This window comes from Cydia splendana, chromosome 5, assembly GCF_910591565.1.
Source record: "Cydia splendana chromosome 5, ilCydSple1.2, whole genome shotgun sequence".
Classification (NCBI taxonomy): Eukaryota; Metazoa; Arthropoda; class Insecta; order Lepidoptera; family Tortricidae; genus Cydia; species Cydia splendana.
This window is the reverse complement of record NC_085964.1, coordinates 18,004,931-18,027,028: the sequence shown is the minus strand read 5'-3', so window position 1 is coordinate 18,027,028 and position 22,098 is coordinate 18,004,931. Positions and strand designations below refer to the sequence as shown.

The window sequence follows — 22,098 nt, the reverse complement described above, 5'->3', positions numbered from 1 at the left end:
CAAGACTAGAAGTAGCGCTACCTGCAATATTCCTAGAATGAAAGTTTGAAAACCCAGTTCGTATTGTTCATAAATTTAATTATAGAGATGATGACAATTTTTTAAACGAAATGGATTCTAAATTCGTCATCCGCTAACCGCAGATGGCACAGGAAATTAAAAGCATAATGTTTAATGCATTTTATAAGGTAACCCATAAAGTATTAATAGGTTTAAATATGGGTCGGCGGTCGGTAGTGCATCAGCGACGGAGGAACGACCCGCGCTCGTTAATGGCGTTGTTTTATTGGTTTGGCCTAATTGCCTCCCTCCCCGGGTTAAATAACCCCGCACCGACCTGAATAGGTGTTCCACGGTTAATTCATGCAGAAACGAACGTGCCGACTTATGAATAAGAAACCATATTTCAAGTCGACCTTTCAGTGAGTAAGCAAAATTCTGGTAAGCGCCGAGCCACAATGGTCAGCGATAGTAGTTCCATTGCCCACAGTGAACGTAATCAACTCAGAACCGATAACGGAAGGAAGTTGGTGCCCGTTTCCAATATTCCTAACCGACAGTCAGCTGCGTCCGCGTAATTCGGAATTTATCATTCTCGCCGAGACGGACACTCGTCGCCTTTCAATCACCTGTTTGTGTCCCGCCGTCCACGGGAAAACGAATTGCGAAAATAGGAATTGGCGAGAAAATATATACGGTTACGCGACAGCTGTGCGCAGATTGAATACGGGATACAAGGGTCCTTTAAGAGGGCCCTCTTGCGTCTAACATATAATAAACTTGAATATTTTATTTAGAGTATTGTGACTAAATTCAAACAGGCGTGCACGGTACGCATACTTGTATAGCACGTATTAACCAAAGTAGTTTAATTAAATCAGAGATATTACTAAGTTTTGTTACAATGTAAACTCGGAGTTCTGTTCTCTACTCGGAATAGCGATTGAGCAAGTCAGTATAAAGGGGCCCACTGATTAATAGTCCGCCGGACGGTATCGGCCTGTTAGTTGTTCGGAACTGTCAAAATTTTGTTCTAACTGACAGGCCGATACCGTCCGGCGGACTGTTAATCAGTGGGCCCCTTTAGAAGCTTATTTAGCATCAGTACTAGTAAAAACTAGCACCGGCAGCAGGTGGGATCACTTTGCCGCCTTGCGCCACAGCGCGCGCGCCGATCCGGTTTCGTCCCGTGGATCACGCATATAAACGCATAAGAAGTATAAGAACGTTCGCTGCAAAACGTCAGTGACGCATGCGCGCCTTCTACGGCCAATTTACTGAATTTATAGCAGCTGCAAGGTCGGCAAAGGATAACGAACTCCACACACGTGCGGCATGTTACGAAACAAGCGTTAGCTTTACATATTTGAAACACTGCGCTTACTTAAGGGAATACCTAAACAAAAACATCCTTTGGCACTCTACGCGTGAACTTGAACTCGAAATATGTCGATGTAAAATTATTATTAGAGGAACTTTTCCAGTCATGCTATCGAATCGAATCAATACATAAGTGTTTTTATTGTTATACTAATATTTAAAAACATTCAAATTAATACCAAAACTAGATGATCTTTTCATTCGGATAGTACAAACTGATTCAAATCTTTAAAAGTAATGCCGTCCTAAATACCAAAGTGAAACCTGGCCACCTGTAAAAAAGAATTTTCTCGGCTCACATAGACACGTACGTAACGTAATATAATGTCAGATTAATTGAATTGCTCGGAGCGAATGCGAGTTCATTTCTACAGATTGGAAGGCGGGCAAAAAACGAGGCAGAGTTAACGTCGTCATCTAACGGACCCGACCTTATCGGTAGTGCTTGAATATAAGACGTGTGAAAGTCGGTCAACCCCTTTCGGTATATTTGTTTCTGTAAATGGAGAATTTACTCGCAAGCTCGTTTTAGTTTTCAGGCACTTAATCACGTATTTAATTGTGTTGTAACTAAATAATCTGAAAATAATGAAATAAGAAACTTTCCAAACAAAAGTGTGGTGTGAAAATAATCAAATAACGAATTATCTTTTTAACTCAATTTTAAAAAGAAGCTTAGCTTCGTATTATAGCGATATTACAATACAATCGAACATAACTTAATGTTTTCTATCCTCGTTTCTACAAGAGTAACTTTTCTAATCTTGCTGCTATCTCGAGTATCAGCGTTCCACTGATTGCTAAACTGTTTATGCGCTTCATTTTATACTGAAAAAGATTTTAATACGAATGTTATGCATAACGTCAAAAGGGTCTAGTTAAAGAGATTTGTATTTCCTTTGTACCATTTAAAAGTCTAGAAAAGCACTTAAATAGTGACAGTCTAAAAGAACTAAAACTGAGTAGTTATTAAAATGGGTCAACTAGAGCACTAATGGATTCGGACAGAGATATTTATTCAACAGCACTATGCACTATTCTAACCCTGAAAATGCAATTAAGTCTGGAATTTAATTTTTCCTTATCTTTTATGTTCATAGAATTTTCAAGTCAAAATGGAGTGAGTGTGTATGGAGGGAGTGTGTGGTGTGTGTGTGAGTGGACCGAGTCCGTACGCAAGTTATTTGTTTCATTATTTATTATTAAACAACTGATTTTTTTTTGTAAAATGTATTTGCTGGTAATATGGCTTCATCGCACCTATACTCCTATTAAGGTTTATCTATTCCGTTCAGAAACATAATATTTCTTCCACTCATAAGTAAGTATCCATAAGGCACTGTAAGTAGGACACACACACGACGTTTCCCAGGCACAGGTCCCGTCGAATGTGTTTATCCAGCTAACACTAATGAGCGCTAATGGCATCAGTCCAAATATGTCATGACATGCCGATAATGATAAATGATAACACTCGAACTGTTATTACTAAACTGCTAAATAAGGTAACCTGTAACGATCTTGTTAAAATTAATTTTGGTGAGTGTTACTTTTTTTTGACACAGTAGTAGCAAACAAGAGTAGGTACGACATGACGGAAAGTTAGACTAATAAGTCTACGGGTGATAATACATATACAGGGTGATTCAGGAGACGTGAGCAGGATTTACACTGCACATTTCGTAAATTATAAGCAACTGTTTCGTATCAGTATTAGTGAGATTAACGTTAATTTTCTATTCGAGTTGAAAAAAAAAGTTATTAATTTTTTTACGACATGCATGGTCACCCTTAAATTAGAATACTAAACTACCGATGTTCTGTGTCAAATTGAATGTCATCACTGTCATCACAGTCTGGTTACTTTTGAAAACTCGTATCTCACTCAAGTTGACAGTTTATTTTCTTCGTAATCAAAATGCTGTCATTACGGTTAAAGAGGTTTTATGTTTATTAATTAGGTCTTGTAGGGTGACCATGATTGTAGAGAATTAAATTTGCCCTCACCAAAAAGTTAAAAAATAGGAAAAAGTGTGGCTGTTTTACCTAAATATCTGATAGATAGGATATGATCGATCAATTATCAGTAACTGAGTGTGCAGGATTAGTCCTGCTCACGTCTCATGAATCATCCTGTATAGGTAAGGAATTACTCACCGGCAGTAACACAACATTACATAGACATCTATAGAGTAAAGTGACAAAGATCTCATTGTTGGTCGGAACCATTTTAAGTTTCCACGAGATTAATTTAAATTTGAATACGCAATGTGACGCAAAATGGTAAATTAGATTTCACGAAACTTCGTTAACTTACTTAGGGTAGGTCGAAATTGAAGTAATTATGATAAAATATTCAATTAAACGTAGAATGGTGTCCAGCTAGGTACTTAATTCAGAAGCATTTGCCCCCAGCATAAATTGTTCCCAGAAATGTGTAACGCATTTAGAGGTACTAACACTGTTTGTGCTTCTCAAGCGATGCGAATGACAACCCGAGAATGCCATTTCCATCGTCTAAGAAGATCAGTCGAGAATGCGCCTCTGGTTAAACAGTAAACGTGACTTCGATTACGCATATTTGTTGCTGATTTTAAGGTCACCCTTGTACTGGATGTACTACGCTGGACGGCAATGGGAATACTTGGTCAGAAGCCTGCGGTTAAGTTATTAAGGAAGCCTCGAAGCTACCCGTAATGAGATTAAACGGCACGTCAGGATCTTGCACGACCTCTACATAGCTACACCGTGGCACCATACAGGATTATATACAATTGAGTGAGTTAAGAACTTGGTCAGGACGATTTACATTTAATACAGGAGAAAAGTAACAGGTCTAGATTGAATTTCGTAAGAATTCTTACAGACTTAGCAAAGGCAGGTGGTATTTGAGGTCTGCCGCATATGTACTAATTGATCGCCATTTTATTTCATTGGGCCGATGACAAGGCAACCTAAGTTAAAAAAACGCATTTAACTAATTTGCAAGACCGAAGTGAGCCTATAAGTGTTCTGTGAACAAAGTTTTGTACGGAACACTAAAAACACCAGCTATCTGTGATTACTTCACTGCAAAACATCACTGTTTTTCTAACAACAAATTTGGCAATTTTATTGATCGCACAATTTATACATCTCTAAAATCGTCTATCGAAACAATCGTCTCTAAAATCGTCGTTAGTATCGTCTTGAAACTTTTTTCTCAATCTAAACAAGTAACCGTCCGCAGCTTGAGGCCATGTACCTCGGTTTGAATTATCCACGGCCTCTGTGACGCGACCGGTAATCTTGTTTATCAGCTAAGGTGTCATTCCGATAGCTTACCGAGAGCAGGCACACATTCACTAGCACAAGTGCGTTCTCAATTTTTTAATTTAACTTTGGAGGTGACCTGGCGTAAGTCCCGCCTTAGCGGTTACAGTAGTCAAAAGCCGTTGAAATATGTAGAAGAATACAAACTTGGAACACTACGGGAATAACAGGCCCAGGCCCAGGCCCAGGCATTTGCAAACCTTTTCAAAACATGTACTCTTCTTTATTGAATGACAGCAGCTTCGGAGCAGAACGCCCCATACAAGCATTATATCAATGAAACTTAGCGTTTCAACATGATAATTTCTAAGCTGATATAGTTGATGCAACGTATTTCGTGGTCACCACCTAGTTTGGCTCAGTGAGCAAAGGGAATACACAACAAGCTTCGTCACATGCGCTGTGCCGCTTGTGCCCCAACATCTCAGCTTTACGATGAGTTTACTGCGCACTCAACTTGGCACTTACATTCGACTATAGCGAGTAGTTTATAGTAATTACTCACTATTTGTCGTTGAACATGTTAATTACGAACATATGTTTTTAAATGTATTGAATTCCAAATCATAATTATGGGATTATTACGCGTCAAAGTGTCCAGGTCAAGATAAACAACGTGGTTATCTGCACAGATATAATGTCGTAGAATATGACGTAGAGTCATAGACATTACAGCCGCGGTAAGTATAAGTAATTATTAACCCACAGTAGGTTAACTCTATGTATATACCATACACTTTAACGGCTTGAATTTTTTTTCTGAGCGTACCCTTTCTGTCTCATCATAATTTGCGAATATCTAGTCATTTCAAACTGAATAATAGACGAACGGACATTAAAATCACAGGAAAATAAAATAATATGTAGTTTGCATTAAAACAACACGCACCAAATATCCAGAAACCGCTTTCAAGCACCGAACCCGAGAAATATTACAGGTGTCATATTCATGATCCAACAGCAAGACCACAAGTCTTTGTTGTCAATAGTATTGTATTGTGTGTACCTATCGTATACCGTTACCTTTATTAGCGTGATGATATTGACTATAGAAGCTAATAACCCAAAGTCCGATCAGCTTATGCTGGGATAAATTATCCGTGTCGTAATCCTTAGTGCATTTGCCGTGTAATCCTCACATAACCCGCCGACCCGGGACCGATGAATGCTAACGACCCGGCTGTTCGGCTTGCTTGCCGTATAAAAAGTATTCACTGTTAGAAACGTACATTTACAGTGATACGGACAAGATGTTCCGGGCCTCCTTTACTTGGACTGAAGCATTGACAATCGCAAGATCCGATATCATCAAGTGGGACGCACTTGTCCTTTCGGGTACCGTACGCTCGGATGTCGGGATTTTTGCCCTAATGAGGTGGCTTATGGCTGATCGCTTCTAATTTTTATCGTGAGATAAAGAAATCAGAATCTGTAGTAAGTCTATACGAATAGAGTACATTTCAATCTATTGCAAAAGTTACTGCATGCTGGTCCTCGAGTAAAGCTATAAATCCAAACATTCAATGCGAAATCATGATCAACAAAAACGCGTAATGTTTGACGAGCCAGCAAAAAACTCATTTATGTCTATCTCTAAAATTAGAAAAGATATTAGTCTGTAAAAACCACTTTTCACGAGGAGGGTGCGATTGAATCAAAATGTAATTTGATAAAAAGCGGTGAGCGAGTCGAGTCGACGTCAATTTGGCGAAAACCTTGAGTTGAAGCCATCATTGTGATAATGGATTTAATATAAAGATAAGGCAGGTGACTCGAGGGGTGCATCTGTTTAGAAACTTCGTACTTCGAATCAATCAAGTTGTTAACACTCATTTGCATAGTTTCAAGAGGTAAACAAGATTTTGCAGGTAGAGTTTCGAGGTACAATAACAACTGATTTCTGAATTCATTTATTCGAGTCGGAACGAAAATACCTTCGAGATCTCCTCAATCCTACCTAAAATAGTCAAGTGTCTTCTTGACTTGACCACTTGTGAGCGAACAAAATAATTAAAGGAAGAAAATTGTGGCTCGAGCCTACGAGGAAAGGAAAACAAAAAACATTTTATTTATGGTTAAGTTATCATAAAAGGGAAGGAGGAAAATAATTTAATGTAGGCAAGCGCGGTTCGTATACGAATCGGATGTGTAGCGAGGCATTGCACGCGGAAATAAGGGCCAATTAAAAGTCCGACTCCGTTCGCATATGAACACTGAATAATACAAAATACAATACCATTAACGAAAAACTGCGCTGCGTTTTAAAGTAGCGATGTTTTACAAAACAAAGAATTTACTATCAGGTGACCTCGTTTAAAGAGATTCAGGAGATAACATCAAGAGATTTCTGTTCAAACAATATTATCTCGAATGTTTTTATGATAGAATTTCAAAACATTGTCATGTGGTTTTACAACTTAATGTAGGTTCTTGTATTCTATTCTACATAACTAATAATCTTAAAAGAAGTTTAAGCAATCAAGAATAAATTGACAGCAAACAAGAAAGTTCGCCCGAAACAAACTCTTTAACGTTGCCGTCGATTACATATAAACAAAGTTAGTCTTAATAAAGGAGTTTGTCGTAGACACCCAATAAGGGGAACGTGAACTTTTGGAACCTGACCTTCCAAGTTCAGAAGCGGTCGCCCCACCCCGGTCGCATCCCGGCCCGCATTGCAGGCAAGCCGACGAATAAAGCACCAGATTACTGAACCCGTGTCATCCAAACTCTTCCAAAAATCCCTTGATCTTATACAAAGATTATGTATTTACTCCGACTATCTGAATACCCTAAGTCGGATCAAAGAAAGGAGAAAAAGCTGTGTTTGTTCAAGGCGAAAAGTAATCTGTTTTATCTTTAATATTGGAGGAAGACAATCGCCGTTTACGCCAGGGTTAAAGAGCCCAGCGTAATGGGATGGCTGCGAACATCAATAAGGCAGAACCTTGACAGGCGGTGTTCATAGAGGCGGGGGTCAAGGTAGCCCTAATGCGTTTACTGCTACGGCCTTGCGCACTTTATGGTCATCGCAGGACCCTAAAGGGGTATTTACCGTAAATCCCGTAGATAGAAAATAAAATGTCACATTCGTTTTAATGAAAGTAACTAGCTGTTGTTATTTGCAGTTACAATCGCAAACGCTCGGTGGTGACATTCATTTCACCGAGATTTTCACCTAAAGGAAAGCTATTTTCGCCTAAAGTAAGGAGGGAGTCAAAATAATAAATTTCGCTAATATTACAAAACTAGAAGGCGATTTATTTCCTTAATAAATCCCGAGCAATTAACGGAAATGGACCGTATAATGAATGCGTTTGTTTACGCAAAAGTTCCCGTGTTTTGTAGTTTATACGCGGAGTAGTGATCGTACAAATACCTACACTGTTAAAAATTATGTAATTTTAAATTAAATTATGTAATTTTACATGCAAAAAAATTACATAATCCTGTAAAATTCCCGAAAAATCTGGGAAATTTACGGAAAAATATGACATTTTACGTAATTCTCGTAAATTTTAACGAGAATTACGTAAAATGTCATATTTTTCCGTAAATTTCCCAGATTTTTCGGGAATTTTACAGGATTATGTAATTTTTTTGCATGTAAAATTACATAATTTTTAACAGTGTACGTGACCGTGAATTGCACAAATTGTGGTTCACACGTATACCTAATCTAATTAGGAATATGTTCATTGACCGGTTTCATTTCAATTATAGGTGAACCAGGATCTATTGAGGGTGCGCCATGTTACGGAAATTTGTTGGTACTAATTTCTAGCAATGGCAACAACTTTAATAATAGACAACATCTACCCTCTATGATAGTTGTCAATATTGACAATGTAAACATTGCTTTGTCTAGTTTCGTGTGAATTATTATTAGACTGCAATAATCATGCCGAAAGTTTTAGATTTTACAGAGAAAAAGTTGTAAATAGTGTATATAGTTATTTATTGGAAAAAAAACGTGCGGGAGAGAAATTTCTTCCATTAGAAAACATAACGAAATTACCACCTGAATTGACGGGTAAGTTTCAAACTTATGGACAAATGTCACTATAGTCAGGTCGTCACGATTTGGTTGATGTCTTGTAATAATTTGATTTGTGTATTAGGTGTATCGCATGCATCGGTATCACGGATTGCTAGCGAAGGGCGTAAGGGCGGAATTAAACGACCAAACCTAAAAAAAAAGAAAACAAAAAAAGAAAATAGATTTGGATGATTTTGATTTATGTGTCATACGTCGTAAAATTCACGAATTTTATAGCGTAAAAACCGAAGAAATATCCAAACATCAAACTTCGCACTTATTAAAGTTGTCGGAATAAAACAAAAATCATCTGCCAATTTCCATTGTCCCCACTATACAAATTGTTGCTATATAAAATTCAAAACGAGCGCCCTCTTGACAATACTCCCAAAGTTCTGGTTTACCTATAAATATGCTTCGATTCGATAGTCAAACTATCTGTTATAAAAGACATAAGTTAGATAATACATAACATTAAATTCAAACAAGATAAAAATCTAAATTTCGGTTACCGGAGATAACACACATAATTCCTGTGTTGCTAAAATTGTAGGCATATATGGAGGTAAAAACTTGGCATGTGGTTAATAAAATGCCACGGATTCCATCTAGCTTTGTAGTTGAACGCTCGATGCGCGTCACGCAGCGTCGTGGAAATATGGGCATTCGCGGCATTCTGGCCAAGAACTTTTCCAGAATCATATATCTTGTCCACGAAGTTATTAAATATGAGCTTTATGCAGTACAGATCTAGGTAGCTGTTGTAACTATACGAGTTTAAAAGATAGGAGTTTATGAAAGTAAGTAGAGTACCCTAGTGAGTCACCAGCGTCCTTCACCTCTGCGCGGATCCGCATTCAGAATTTTACCCACTAAAAGCTCTTGTTATTTAAGACTGGTTTAAATTCATTCATGCGCTTATGGGCTTAAGTTGGGAAAGGTTTTAGTATAATCTATAGTTTATGCGATAAAACGTAAGTTGTCTTGATTTCTTCCTAATTATTACAGGTCCATACCTAGGTTTGTGTGTGTTGTAGGTATTTATGTTTGTTGTGTTATTAACATTTAATATAAACATAACATCATAAATTATGAAGTTATATGTATCTTTCGAAATCAATATTTTCCTCGTACGTAATTTTATTGATAACTCTGTTTAGAATTTTATGTAAGCAAATTAATTGTTACGGCAATCATTGTTTTGTTTAATATTGTGAAATAACGACTAATGGTGTAACAAATTAAGAGGTTTTTAGGTTAATTGATTAAAAAAATATTGAATGTGATTATAAACGCAACAGGTAACTTACATACAATGTGGAATGTTTCTGCAAGAAAAAACAAATGTCTAGATTGGACATAACGGGATAGGCAAATGAAGTTCATATAAAGACGCGACGTCAATAGACGGAAGTTTCCCGCTACTATAATACAAAGATGTTCATTATCGACTAGCTTCTGATATACCTAATAGGAGTAGTTCGATTACGAACGTAACCCGCAAAGTAATCAACTGGCTAATATGCCGTTGAAGATGGAGCGGCAAGTTAAGCGACACCGCTGGCACCAGCATTAGTTTGTGCTGGCATTGCCGCTATCACTAAAATTAAACCTATTTGGCATACCTAAGCATGGATTGGAGAGCGTAGCTGTCGGCAAATGGTAATATAGGAACAAAAACTAAGTTGTAGCCAACCAGCCAACCGCAAGAGGGGCCTAATTTCGATTACGATACTACGCAAACTTACACAATGCTTTCCCTGTGGAACAAATCGCTAATGCAGAAATTTACAACAGGTACTTCTAACAAATAGTAAAGTAGCTTTAGAACGTTATAGAGTGGCGTAATCATCTGTCGGAATGTATGAATTCAGATCTACCCGAAATGCCATTAAAATGTCATCAAACCAAATAGCCAGATCAAACAATAGTTAGTCCGATCAAACAGAATAATGATCTAATCAGTTTTATATTGCAGTAAACACACCCCAAGGGCGCAGCGGCCCCGAGTAGCCGCCGTTAAAACAATGTCACGCAGAAGTCATGGTCATAAAGCTATCTGCGCACAACTTGCGAAGGCCTGCCGTAGGTCCTCGGTTCGCGTATATCTGTAACACGGCACGCAACAACTCGTCATCGACACACATGCAAAGAATAAATGTACAACCACACCATGAGAAAATTGTATCATGTTTGTAATTTTTTTTTAATGTACATTACATTTTTTGTTATGTAATAGGAAGCAAACGAGCAGACGAGCCGCCTGATGGGAAGCAGTCATCTTCGCCCATGGACATAAGCAACATCAGAGGAGCTACTTATGCGTTGCTGACCTTTAAGAATACTAAATACCTGTTTTTTAAAGAACCCCATGTCATAGCGCAAGGGAAACACCTCAGAAGGTAGCTCATTCCACAACTTCACTCAAGCCACAGCATTAGGTATAGCTCGACGACAAAAACCTCAATTTGTTCTTTCGTATTATGCTGAATACGAAAAGCATCTTCGTGTATGCTAAACCAGTTCCGGAATTATTATAACAAATACAAGCTCACGGAACGCGAACGGGATATTACATTATACTCAAAGTTAGGGACTACATTGCAACCGCTAATGTTTATCAGCAAAGTTGTGCAGTAAAGCTAATTTTAGGTGACAAATGTGCCAAGTTTGTCCTATTTGAAGAAGGGAAAATCCAAAAACATGATCGTGAGCCGACACTTAGTCCATTTACTAATGAAGCTATATATTAACTCGTGTATCAAGGATCGATTCGCCGACGTCTATTTTCGATTCTTACTAAAATGAGCTTGACATTTGTATCCACACCTACACAGTATTCCTACGCTGATACGTTAGCCGTAACAAGATTAAATAAGGGAGAATTTGATATTTTATACCTACATAACGAAATTAATATGTCGTCGGGTGAGAATACGTTTGTGCCATACGCCACTTACATGGTTTGCAGGAGAGCGAAAAGAAGCAAAAAAAATATTTTTCGAAAACTTCTACATTTAGAAAATATTGAACTTATTTATCATTTAGGCACATATGTTTACTATTTATAGTACCATATAAATATTGTAAATATAGTGGTAATCATAAAATAAAAGCATTTCTAATATTGCCATATCCGTTTTTGATGAATAAATGTTAAACGTACAATGTATGATATGACACAAACGTTTTGGATATGTCACACTTTTGTGATAATTTTCTGTTAAAAGAGTGTAATTATATATCCTATAGCAAAATGCGGATATGGCACAACACTTTTCAAAAATACGTTTTTTTTTTTCAAAAACGGATTACTGTCAATTATAGCATATTTTTTGTTATTTTAGGAATCATTAAAAAACGATTTTGCCAAAAATGGATATGGCACAAACGTATTCTCAACCGACGATGTATAATATGTATTTCCACATATGTGGATTTCCATCGCAGAAGGGTCCTTGTACAAAGTGCAATAAGGGGAAACATCCGTCCATCTGAAATTCTAACAAAAAATCTGATACAAACGTTATTATTGCAGATGAAGCATAAGGACCCTTCTCTCATGCCACATATTATCCAAACCATAAAAATCTACCTATAAAGAAATTGTACATAGGTGTGGATGTTGAAAATTTAAGTAGATACGGCATGCAAACGCTAGATTGTATTTTGCAAGGTACGCATAACAACATCATTGGAAAGTGTGTCAAGATTGCAATAGCAACGTGCAGTGCCGCCGGTGCACAAAGCGGGGAAATGCAACACATCAAACCATTACGCTGAGTGGCTTCCGCATGTCAAAGCGAAACTGTCACAAAATTTTTGTTGTTTTTTTCTGTATTAATTTACTTACGCGGGCAAGCTTGAGATCTGATTCATAAATTGATGGAATGGAATAAACGAAATAAATGTTAAATTAAATTACGTGTGCTAAATTTTTAGGACAAAGGCAGTTTTCTATACTTTAGGAAGTAGTCAGCATCAAATTAACCGCATAGGTATACTAATTCTGGGGCTAATTGTAGTAACATAGGTAAATAGCAACCAATAACGAAAAAGGCAGTTAGATATTGAATCATTTTCCTCTCAGAATTGTAAATTTATAAAAGAATAAAAGAGAAAAGCATGAAAGTTAAACAGAACTATGAACAGTGCAGCGGAACACGCGAAAGAATATTTATGTGCTTGAAATGAAATTCTACTCAGAGAAACATTTCCAAGAAAAATGGTACTGAAAGTAAATTTTACTGCATTTGATCACCATGATAATGGCTGTGGTCTTATATTGCATCCGTTGCAAAAGAAAATAAACGAAAAGTAATTAAAAACAGTGCACAAAATGAATACCAGTTTTCATCAGTAGAACAAAGGCGTAATTTTCTTTGCATCCTTTACCGGTCCGTTGCTGATGTAAGCGAACGCAAAGCAATCATAGCTTTGTGACGGTCAGAATGTGGGATAATAAACTGAGTATCGATCATAACTGTCCCGACAATATTCTGTCCTGGCAGAACGCCACACATTCTAGACTCTCGGTTTTCAAACGTAATAATGACTTAGTACTTTCGGAAATTGACTTCTTATCATTTTCATTGTTCTCGTATTTCTTTCTCAGCTCTATAAATAGAATATGGATATTTTTTTAGAAAGGCCTCCTAAAAACCAAACATCCGCAGAGAACAATTGAAGTAGCTATTAGACAGTGTTGTTGTTAGTAAATTCGTTTGCGTTACCGCCCACGAGCCAGTCATCTTGTCAATGAAGAATGAAAACGGAGTATGATTAATGTGTTACCGGTGTCCCGCTTCCGATCCAACTGAACTCCATAGGTTTAGGTATGATCAAGTTTCCCTAACAGCTATTGACAACTTTAGCACAATCTATATGTCTAAAATGTTTAGGTACATACTTACGCTTTTACTATTTATTTTGTGTCCGATCGAGCTGAAACTTGGTATTAATTTATTCGTATCATGTGCTGATCTCATGGTGCTGATCTCATGATGCAGTCGGTAGGAAACGCAACCACATCGAGCTTGTGCTGATGGGTTAACCTAACCTTTCTGGAGCTACCTTTGTGTGTCACGACAATAAACATCTCATATTTCAAAAGAATGCATCTAATTAGCCACTTGGTAGCTACAATACCAAATAGTTCGATGAATATTTCACAATTATGACAATACCACAAATATGATAACGATCAAGTATTGCGAGTTATAATTAATATATTTCCTCCTACCGTCTACACAAAGTCCTGTACTACTTAAATAAATGAAATGTCCATTTAAAAGTCGATTAGCCAAATTGGCTAACTAATTATCCCATCAAATTGTTTCTTAGTAAGATTTGGCGATAAACGTAGATCTAGTAAGCTCAGAGTTGTTATTATCATCGCATGAACGCGTAACAATAAGCGAATCAGTATTGTAACAAGATTTGTAAGATTTACGATATTATCAATCCATTCAATTTCATCATAAGATGGGTCAAATCATGGTATAATAATATATTCCGCCTGGTACTCTATTCCCGTCTTTTCTAGGTCACCTAACTGACACAAGCCTACGTCATCATGCGACAGCGCTATATGATAATATGCGATAGCGCTATATATAGCGGCCATGTTATTGTGACGTAGGCCTGTGTCACTTTGGGAATAGAAGACCATGTTTTATTAGACCATGGGTCAAATGTTACTAGAAAGCCTAGAAACCTACAAGCAAATTGATACCTACAAGAAAAGAAAAGTCTAGTCTACAAGCATATTAGGGCGGCAACAATTCTTACTGGAGGTGCAAGGGCTGCGATGGTATTCCTCATAGCTGCGGCGAGTTGTATTGAGTTCTAAATGGCGTTTTAAGTAATTATGCATTTTTTTTACATAAAACAACAATATTTAATTATTTTTAGGTATTCCAATGTAGAGAGAAAATTGTATATTTAGAAACATTGTATAGGTATGTTTTTAGGAACATTCCTTAATTCTCCGTTAGCATTGATATGTTACACATTTTACTACGTGACTTATACTGGTACGCCTCAGGCGGAAGCTTGGTACCTCGGTAGGCTATTGCAAATAACAGCCCACCTTGTGAATGTAGTGGGTCTAAACCTCCAACCGGTTCGTGTTTGTGTCGTGTTCTGACCCCGAAGAGTTCGTGACGGACACAGTTTTACTCCACCAGTACGGCACGCAAACGAAAACGCGTTCGGGTGAACGTTCTCAGAGGTAAGTTGGCTACAAATTTCTTGGCAATCAAATGGATCGTTATCGTTACGTTTACGTTATGGCAGCAATGTGCCCACGTAAACGGAACTGTGAATATTTTAGGTCATATGCAAATCTTACTAAGCCACAAGCTTTCTCAATGCTACAAAAAGTCGTTTTGTTTATAAATTATTATGTCGATAAGTTCTTTAAACTATCGATCGTATTTCTGCGTCGATATCGAACCTAGCCAAAAAAAATATCATGAATTTGGCAACACATACGCACACGCACACACATACAGTCAAGAAAAAAAATCGTAGCACAAAAGACGTCAAAAACACATTCAGTTTCATATATACCTTATGCTTAAACAAAGTTGCTCTTCGAACACAAAAGTAGGCGACACAATGTCATGAACACATTGAACAACAGCTATGCAAATTTGATGACGCGTAGGTATTTTCTATTACGGTTTGTTTAATCCTTGAAAATGATTGGGTTTAACAGACAATACTAACCGTACGAATTCGGGGAATCAGTTTTAAAAAACAAATAGACGACTTGCGCAGGAATGTCCACTAAATTAGGATATTCCTTGGGGAGTTTTCAGATTCGAATACGTACCGTGTTTGACCAGATGTAATGTGTTTGTTTCATAATTAAAAAATACCAGTACTGATTTGTTTGTTAAATGGAATAAATAGCACACATACATGTACTAGCGAAACGCGCTGTACATAGTTATTAGAGAGACCGTCAAATCCTAAGGGTCATAAATTGATTAATTGATGTATTCGGAGCGTATGATCAGTGCTAGTTCCTCAACGTATACAACCCCATTACCCAGACAATGATTGATACCGCACGCAGCGAGACCGTCACGATAACGCCTTATACATTCCCATTACTTCTTCAAGCCAGGTTGAAGTGATTTGAACCATTGTAACTGTGACCACAAATCCTTAAAAACTACGCGTAAATGCAGTCAGCATTATGATGGCCTCTTTGGGCAGTAAACTACGGGAATTACAGTCCTGATGTATTCCACGCGGTTTGTCTCGCGATGCAATCTAGCCTTACATGTTATCGGACGCCATGAAGCCGGGCACGGACTTTGAATATCCGATGTACTTCACTACACACGGAAACCTACTTCCATTCCATAGGCACGTAAACGAGGAAAATGTAACATAAAATACCAAATGTAAAGTCAGTTTTAGAAATAGAATTAGTTAACGATGTGAAGGATATATAGAAAGAGTTGTAGTTAAGAGAAAAGTTAACGATGGCGCAAGTAAATCAATAGATAGTTTTCTTATGACAAGATACTTAAATGATATAATAAATACACCCCGGAACCATATATATGCATCAGATAATGTGATGGCATAAATAGAATAGTGCGACGCACAAAAATCGCACCAAGATAGCTCTGCACAGACAGTTACATACTATAAAAGTGTCACCATTAACGTCAAATATCAATGAAAATCTTGACGTTTAGTAAACCTTATCACGTCAAAATCGCTGAAAAATTTAGACGGACTCTACGCTATAGGCATAGAATATGCGAAAAGGATATAATTTGTGTAATTGACCACCGCTCTAAAGAGATAAAAAGTTTGCTAGGCTTACCTTTAAGTAGGATCCATAGTATTTAGTGACGTACGGGCTATCGCACTGCGACAGCACCATGATTTCCTGCTGTATGTCTTCAATTTCATCTTCGGCTTCTTCCAAGTCAATTATCTTTATGGCGACCACCTGCTGCGTCCTGTTGTCGACGCCTTTGAACACCTCGCCGAATGAACCCTTGCCGATCTTCTCTTGCTTCGTGAAGATCAGCTCGGGATCGACCTTCTGAAAAAAAGAAACAAGAAAATAAATAGATTGAATTTGTTTAACTATTCATTCAAATAAGTTTTTGGCAAAAAAATCATTTTTGGTACAAGCTTTTATCGCTGACTGTACTTTTCTTTCCACAGACAACTAATATAAAAACCCCAAACACAATTCGGTTTCGTTGTTTTATCACAGCGTTCCTACGGTCACCTCCTGTCTCCATCATCAGATCAGCTCCATGGTACCATAACATTGCATACCAATACCTATATCGAGATGATTAGATTTATCAAAAGTAATCTAGTTTTGTAATATTTGTTATTAAATGGCCCCATAATTAGTTTTTTAGCATTATAAGGAAAATAAGTGATCTTGACGTCTCTTTTTATTGAAAAACTTATGAAAAATAAGTCACGGCAAATATGTAACAATTATAAATATATATACGATCATTTACAATTTTATATTAACGATTTTTTTAATAGCGTTAATAGCGTTTTTCAATAAAAAGACACTTTAAGATTGTTTACCTGTTTTCTAATTAAAAAAACTAAGTATAGTTATGAACCTAAAACGAGACGAATTCTTTACACATAATAGTAGTTCAAAAGATTCAAAACATGAAAATCAGATGAAGCCAGACCGATAAGCGACGGATCAAGGCAGTTTTTTATTTAGTGGTTAACTAATAAATGTTTAAAGTACCGGAAAATGTAAAAAAAAACATTGTTTATATTTATTTAACTACCCAAAGAAATACACTATCGACACAACGCGTGTTTACTTATGACAAGAGATTTATATCTCGAGTTCTCGAGGCATTGAGTCTTTTTTTCCCGCCTCGCCGAAAGACAAATTTCTCGAGATTTCTCGCCTCGAGAATTCTCGAGCAGAAACCCTAATTGTCACCCGACATACACACGTGTGCAAAATTTCTATTCAGCTTCATCTGAAACCGGAAAGTGGGTCTTTAACTTGCAAGATTTGACCCGTACAAACATACATACTCGTAGTTAGGTACAGTCACCTGCAATAATATGTCACTCTTCGAAGGCCGCAAAAATATGCGACACGCTCTTATGGCTCTACAAATAAGATCGTGTCAGATATTTTTGCGGCCTTCGAAGAGTAACATATTATTGCAGGTGACTGTACATAGGTACATACAATGCAAGTAAAAGCTTGTAAAAAGCAGAGTGAACACATTATGAAGGCAGAAGTGTGTCAGGGTCAGGTAAGAGGATTGTGTTGCTGTTAGGTTGATACTAAACCTAAACTATTAGAAACACTCTTAGCAAACACCAACCTTTCCAATATATCCTTGTGATTGTTTGATCATTGTTTCTATGAATATACGCCATGACATAGAGAAAAAATACACAGAGTGCTCACTCCATACAGTCCATACTTCCGTTTTTAGTACCAAAAAGACTAGAGACTTTTCGGTCGGTGCTACATCTATTGTCAAGTAGCAGTACTGATAATTCCGCTACTCGGTGCTAGATGTCGACTGCGAAAATAATAGTCGTTTTGGTACCAAAACTAATGTATGTTGTGAGCACTCTATTCTTACTATATTTCTCTATGGCCATGACTACGTTAACGTTAACCACAGATTGGCTCTCTGCAGATAATGTATTTAGTGTGGGTTTCGAGCGTGGTGGTGCAACAGACAGCGATGGCTTCAATACATTTAGGTCGCATACACGTATAACAGTTTGTTGAAAATGAAATTACAACCAACACAGCAATTTGTTAGCGTTTGTGTATTCTACGAAAATTGGTACTAATTTTCAATTAGATCCAAAGCTTGTTTCCAACCATGACAAGCCACATCGCAAATCATGCGTCGTAATTAATCAATGCTAAATCTTTTGCAGTACAATCGGAGACACGTAAATAACAAAGACTAATATTAATATTCCTAATATTTGCTGACTTTGCTGTAGATAAGTACATAAGTAAACATACTTATAGTCTGTATCTTTAGGTATTTAACAAAAAGTAAACAAAATCTACCCTGGAATGGCTTCTTAAGCCAGTTGAGGGTAGATGAAAACATTACATGATCAAATAATGTAGGTTAAAGTCAGGTCGTTCAGTGACAGATCCAGGTGGTTTTATGTGGTTGGTTAATCAATAAATGTTATAACTATCTGAAAATGTACAAATTATTTGTTTACTTTTATTTAAGTACCTAAAGATACAGAGTATAGTATGAGGCTTTGACCCCAGTTGAACACCGTAAATGGCATAATTCCATGTGCATTTCGTTCGTACATGTGTAATTGTGTATTGGCGCGAGCGAGACGCAAAGGCATGTTAACAAAATGACATCAAAATGTAAGTTCGAATCGGTTTCCAGAGTTAAAAGCGCTATGCAAAACATAAAAAGCGATGGGCAGTGCGGGGTGATGTCATCTACAATTATGACAAGGAACGCGATTTGTATGGAGATTGTCAATCTTCATTATTGAATTGTCTTCGAGTTTAATGTAATAAACACTCGCGTACTGGTACATGTATAACGGATCTTTCTGCGTAATAGGATGTTCGAAGCGGTGATTGATTTATTCATGGAGCGGTATAAAATATTCATACACACGACCAACCCGGATAATTGAGAGTTTTATACATTTTTTGAAGCGAAAAAATATTAAAGGGTTTACGCCTTTACGGAAACTTTTTTCACGTGTATTGTGTACATTACAAAATAGAACCGAAAAACATATGGAATATTAAATACCTACTAATAGCTGTTTCCGTGTTTTTTTGTGTCCTAGAGGATCGGAATTTTTTATTAATTAATTAAACTTTATTGTATATAATTTCTATAAAAAGATTGCCTTTGAGCCTATAATTGAAAGCCTTCACAGTTTTCTTATCCGAAATAGTGTGTGATCTTTACCCTTCTTAACAAGAATCCATCAGAATATTCCACATATTGAAAGTACAGTAAGTGAGAAGGCTATTTTGGTCCACATCAATCTTAGTGGATTAACTTGTTGAGGTTTGATACAACTGAAGATATATTTGAACTCAACCAGGGCCTAAATTTTGACCAAATCGGCATTTTAACTTGTATTAATTAACCCGTCAGTCCGATGTAAAACTAGACGTACCTACTTAAGCTTAGCAGACATAATGAAATGTTTTTATAACTTAAGGATAAAAGTGCCTGCTTCTTTTAAAACTGCTTAAACTTCAAGCATAATCGACGCTTGCTTGACCGAAGAAATTGTATAGATTTAGTTACTTTAGGTTTCTGGAATAAATAATATTTCATGCTTAGTGAAATTGACGTTTATGTTGGTATTTTCGTGAATAACCCCTCGTTCCTACAGTATATTTTTACTCTACCGCGTCATATAGATTCTCATAAAGTTGAATGCGAGACCTCTTGGCATTTAGCTGACATTGCCGCACGAGTCAAGGCTATGGACATCGATTACCTACCACTAGATCTACCATTGAGAAGAATAACGATGACATGTTCTCATCAGGCATGAACCCTTTTATTATTTCAGTCATTAAAAACAGTAATTTACAAACATTTAGCTTTGAGGGTTATTGTTGGTCTACAATAGAATGTAACGATCTCTTAGTGGCATAGAATTATGCATTTATACATTCCTTCTATGGTGTTTTCAACGCCGCGAGAAGAATAAGTAAATAAAACATTACTGTTTTATACACTTTAGGTGACTAATTTTAATCAAAGCAATTTTTAGGTTTATTTTCAAGCATAGAGAATGAGTGAATATATACAAGTGAGCGCGAGAAGTCTTATATAGTTGGTCAAACCAATTTGCCAGTCAGTAACAACCAGGAAAACTATACTCATCCTTTTCTTTTGGGTGCTAGTGTAAGACAAAGATAGTATGATTTTCTCTGTCTGTGATTGAAATGAGACAGTCCTTTGACAAACTATAATTATGCTTCATCCAGCGGTAAATCACTTGATCTGTCTCAGGCAGGCTATGCCGCGCTCGCGCGCCGATGCAGCCAAACGTTGGTCTACGTGACGCTTTTACGTAAACACATGCACATCCCACGTACATTCTAATGCAAATGCACACTACACTAATCCGTGTTAAATCGTTTATAGCGTGGCAGATCGTAGAAAAGACTATACTGACTGACTGTAGGTATAATAGGTATGTAGAGGCTGTTACCACAGTACACTAAGAACAGTAGTGAATCTAAGGCCGCTCGGCAAGTTATTTGCCTACTCTTGCGTTGGCGCTTAGGGTTGTCACTTTTATTTTTAGTTAAATATTATTTGCGTATTATGAGTAGCACTACGTTTATATTTATTATAATATAATGAAATGTTCTATCAATTCATAAATGAAGTATAAATAAAACGCTTTTTAAATATTAACATTAGGAAATGGCAGTTATTAAAAAAATTATAAATTCGATACAGAAAAATATTCCTCCGGTTTCTGCATGTTCGGAACGCTTTATTGTTAGCGGTTAAAGTAAATTCTCATCCTTACGTATAACTTTAATAGTAAAAAGGTTTTAGGGAAGCATGGGCAAGTAGGTATTATGAAGAATGACAAGTCCGGGTTTGAGGAGTCGTTATTGAGACGCTATATTTTTTTTCTACTGTACGACTGTAATTTTTAAATTAAGATTTCTTATTCCAAACTGCAAATGGGTATTTTTAATGTACGGGCTCCCAACTCAACTATAATATTCATTTCGATACAGTTTAGTCAACTATAATGAAAATGACCAATCACAGCTCGCCGCGGTCAAGAGGACGAAACAAAACCATAGCTCAAATTAATTATTTATTTTAGGTTGTATAGTAGAAACAATTGGTTCATAAATCAGAAACGCGCATGTGACACCCTTAATATAGCAACATCCATAGACTACGAAAACCACTTAGTGTTGCTTGTTAGTCTCCATAGGCTACGGTGGCCAAAATCGAGAAAACAACTGTCTAAAAATTGAATTTAGCGCGGAGCAAGTACCAGGGCCTCATGAGTTACGAGAAGGTGTCGTTGACCAGCCCGCCGGGTCGCGGCGGCCAGGGCGCGTACCAGTATTATGAAGGTATCGCGGCTGCTCCCGTATCTTAGCTGTATACTTTTGGTTTGGTTTGTTTGTATGATTCTACTAGTTTAAAGTATTATTTTTCGTATGATTCGTAGAAAAAGTATTGTATACAATAGTGATATAATCAAGCTTTTCAATCTAGTACCTTACTTATACTATTGCCTCTGTTCATAGTCATGATCAAAAAAATTAAGGCGTACCGTCAGAGCAGACAAATGCGAGCGGGCGGGTAGCGTAC

The 22,098-nt window shown here is 37.0% G+C and overlaps 1 protein-coding gene across 1 annotated transcript in view; it reads right to left on the bottom strand.

Annotated features, from left to right (window-relative positions):
• The window catches only part of LOC134790396 (MAP/microtubule affinity-regulating kinase 4), a 92,803-nt gene that overhangs the window by 52,909 nt on the left and 17,796 nt on the right, over positions 1–22,098 (bottom strand). Inside the window, exon 2 of the mRNA XM_063761163.1 lies at positions 16,581–16,805. Within this exon, the coding sequence (XP_063617233.1) occupies positions 16,581–16,805 (225 nt within the window). The remainder of the gene's footprint in view (positions 1–16,580; positions 16,806–22,098) is intronic.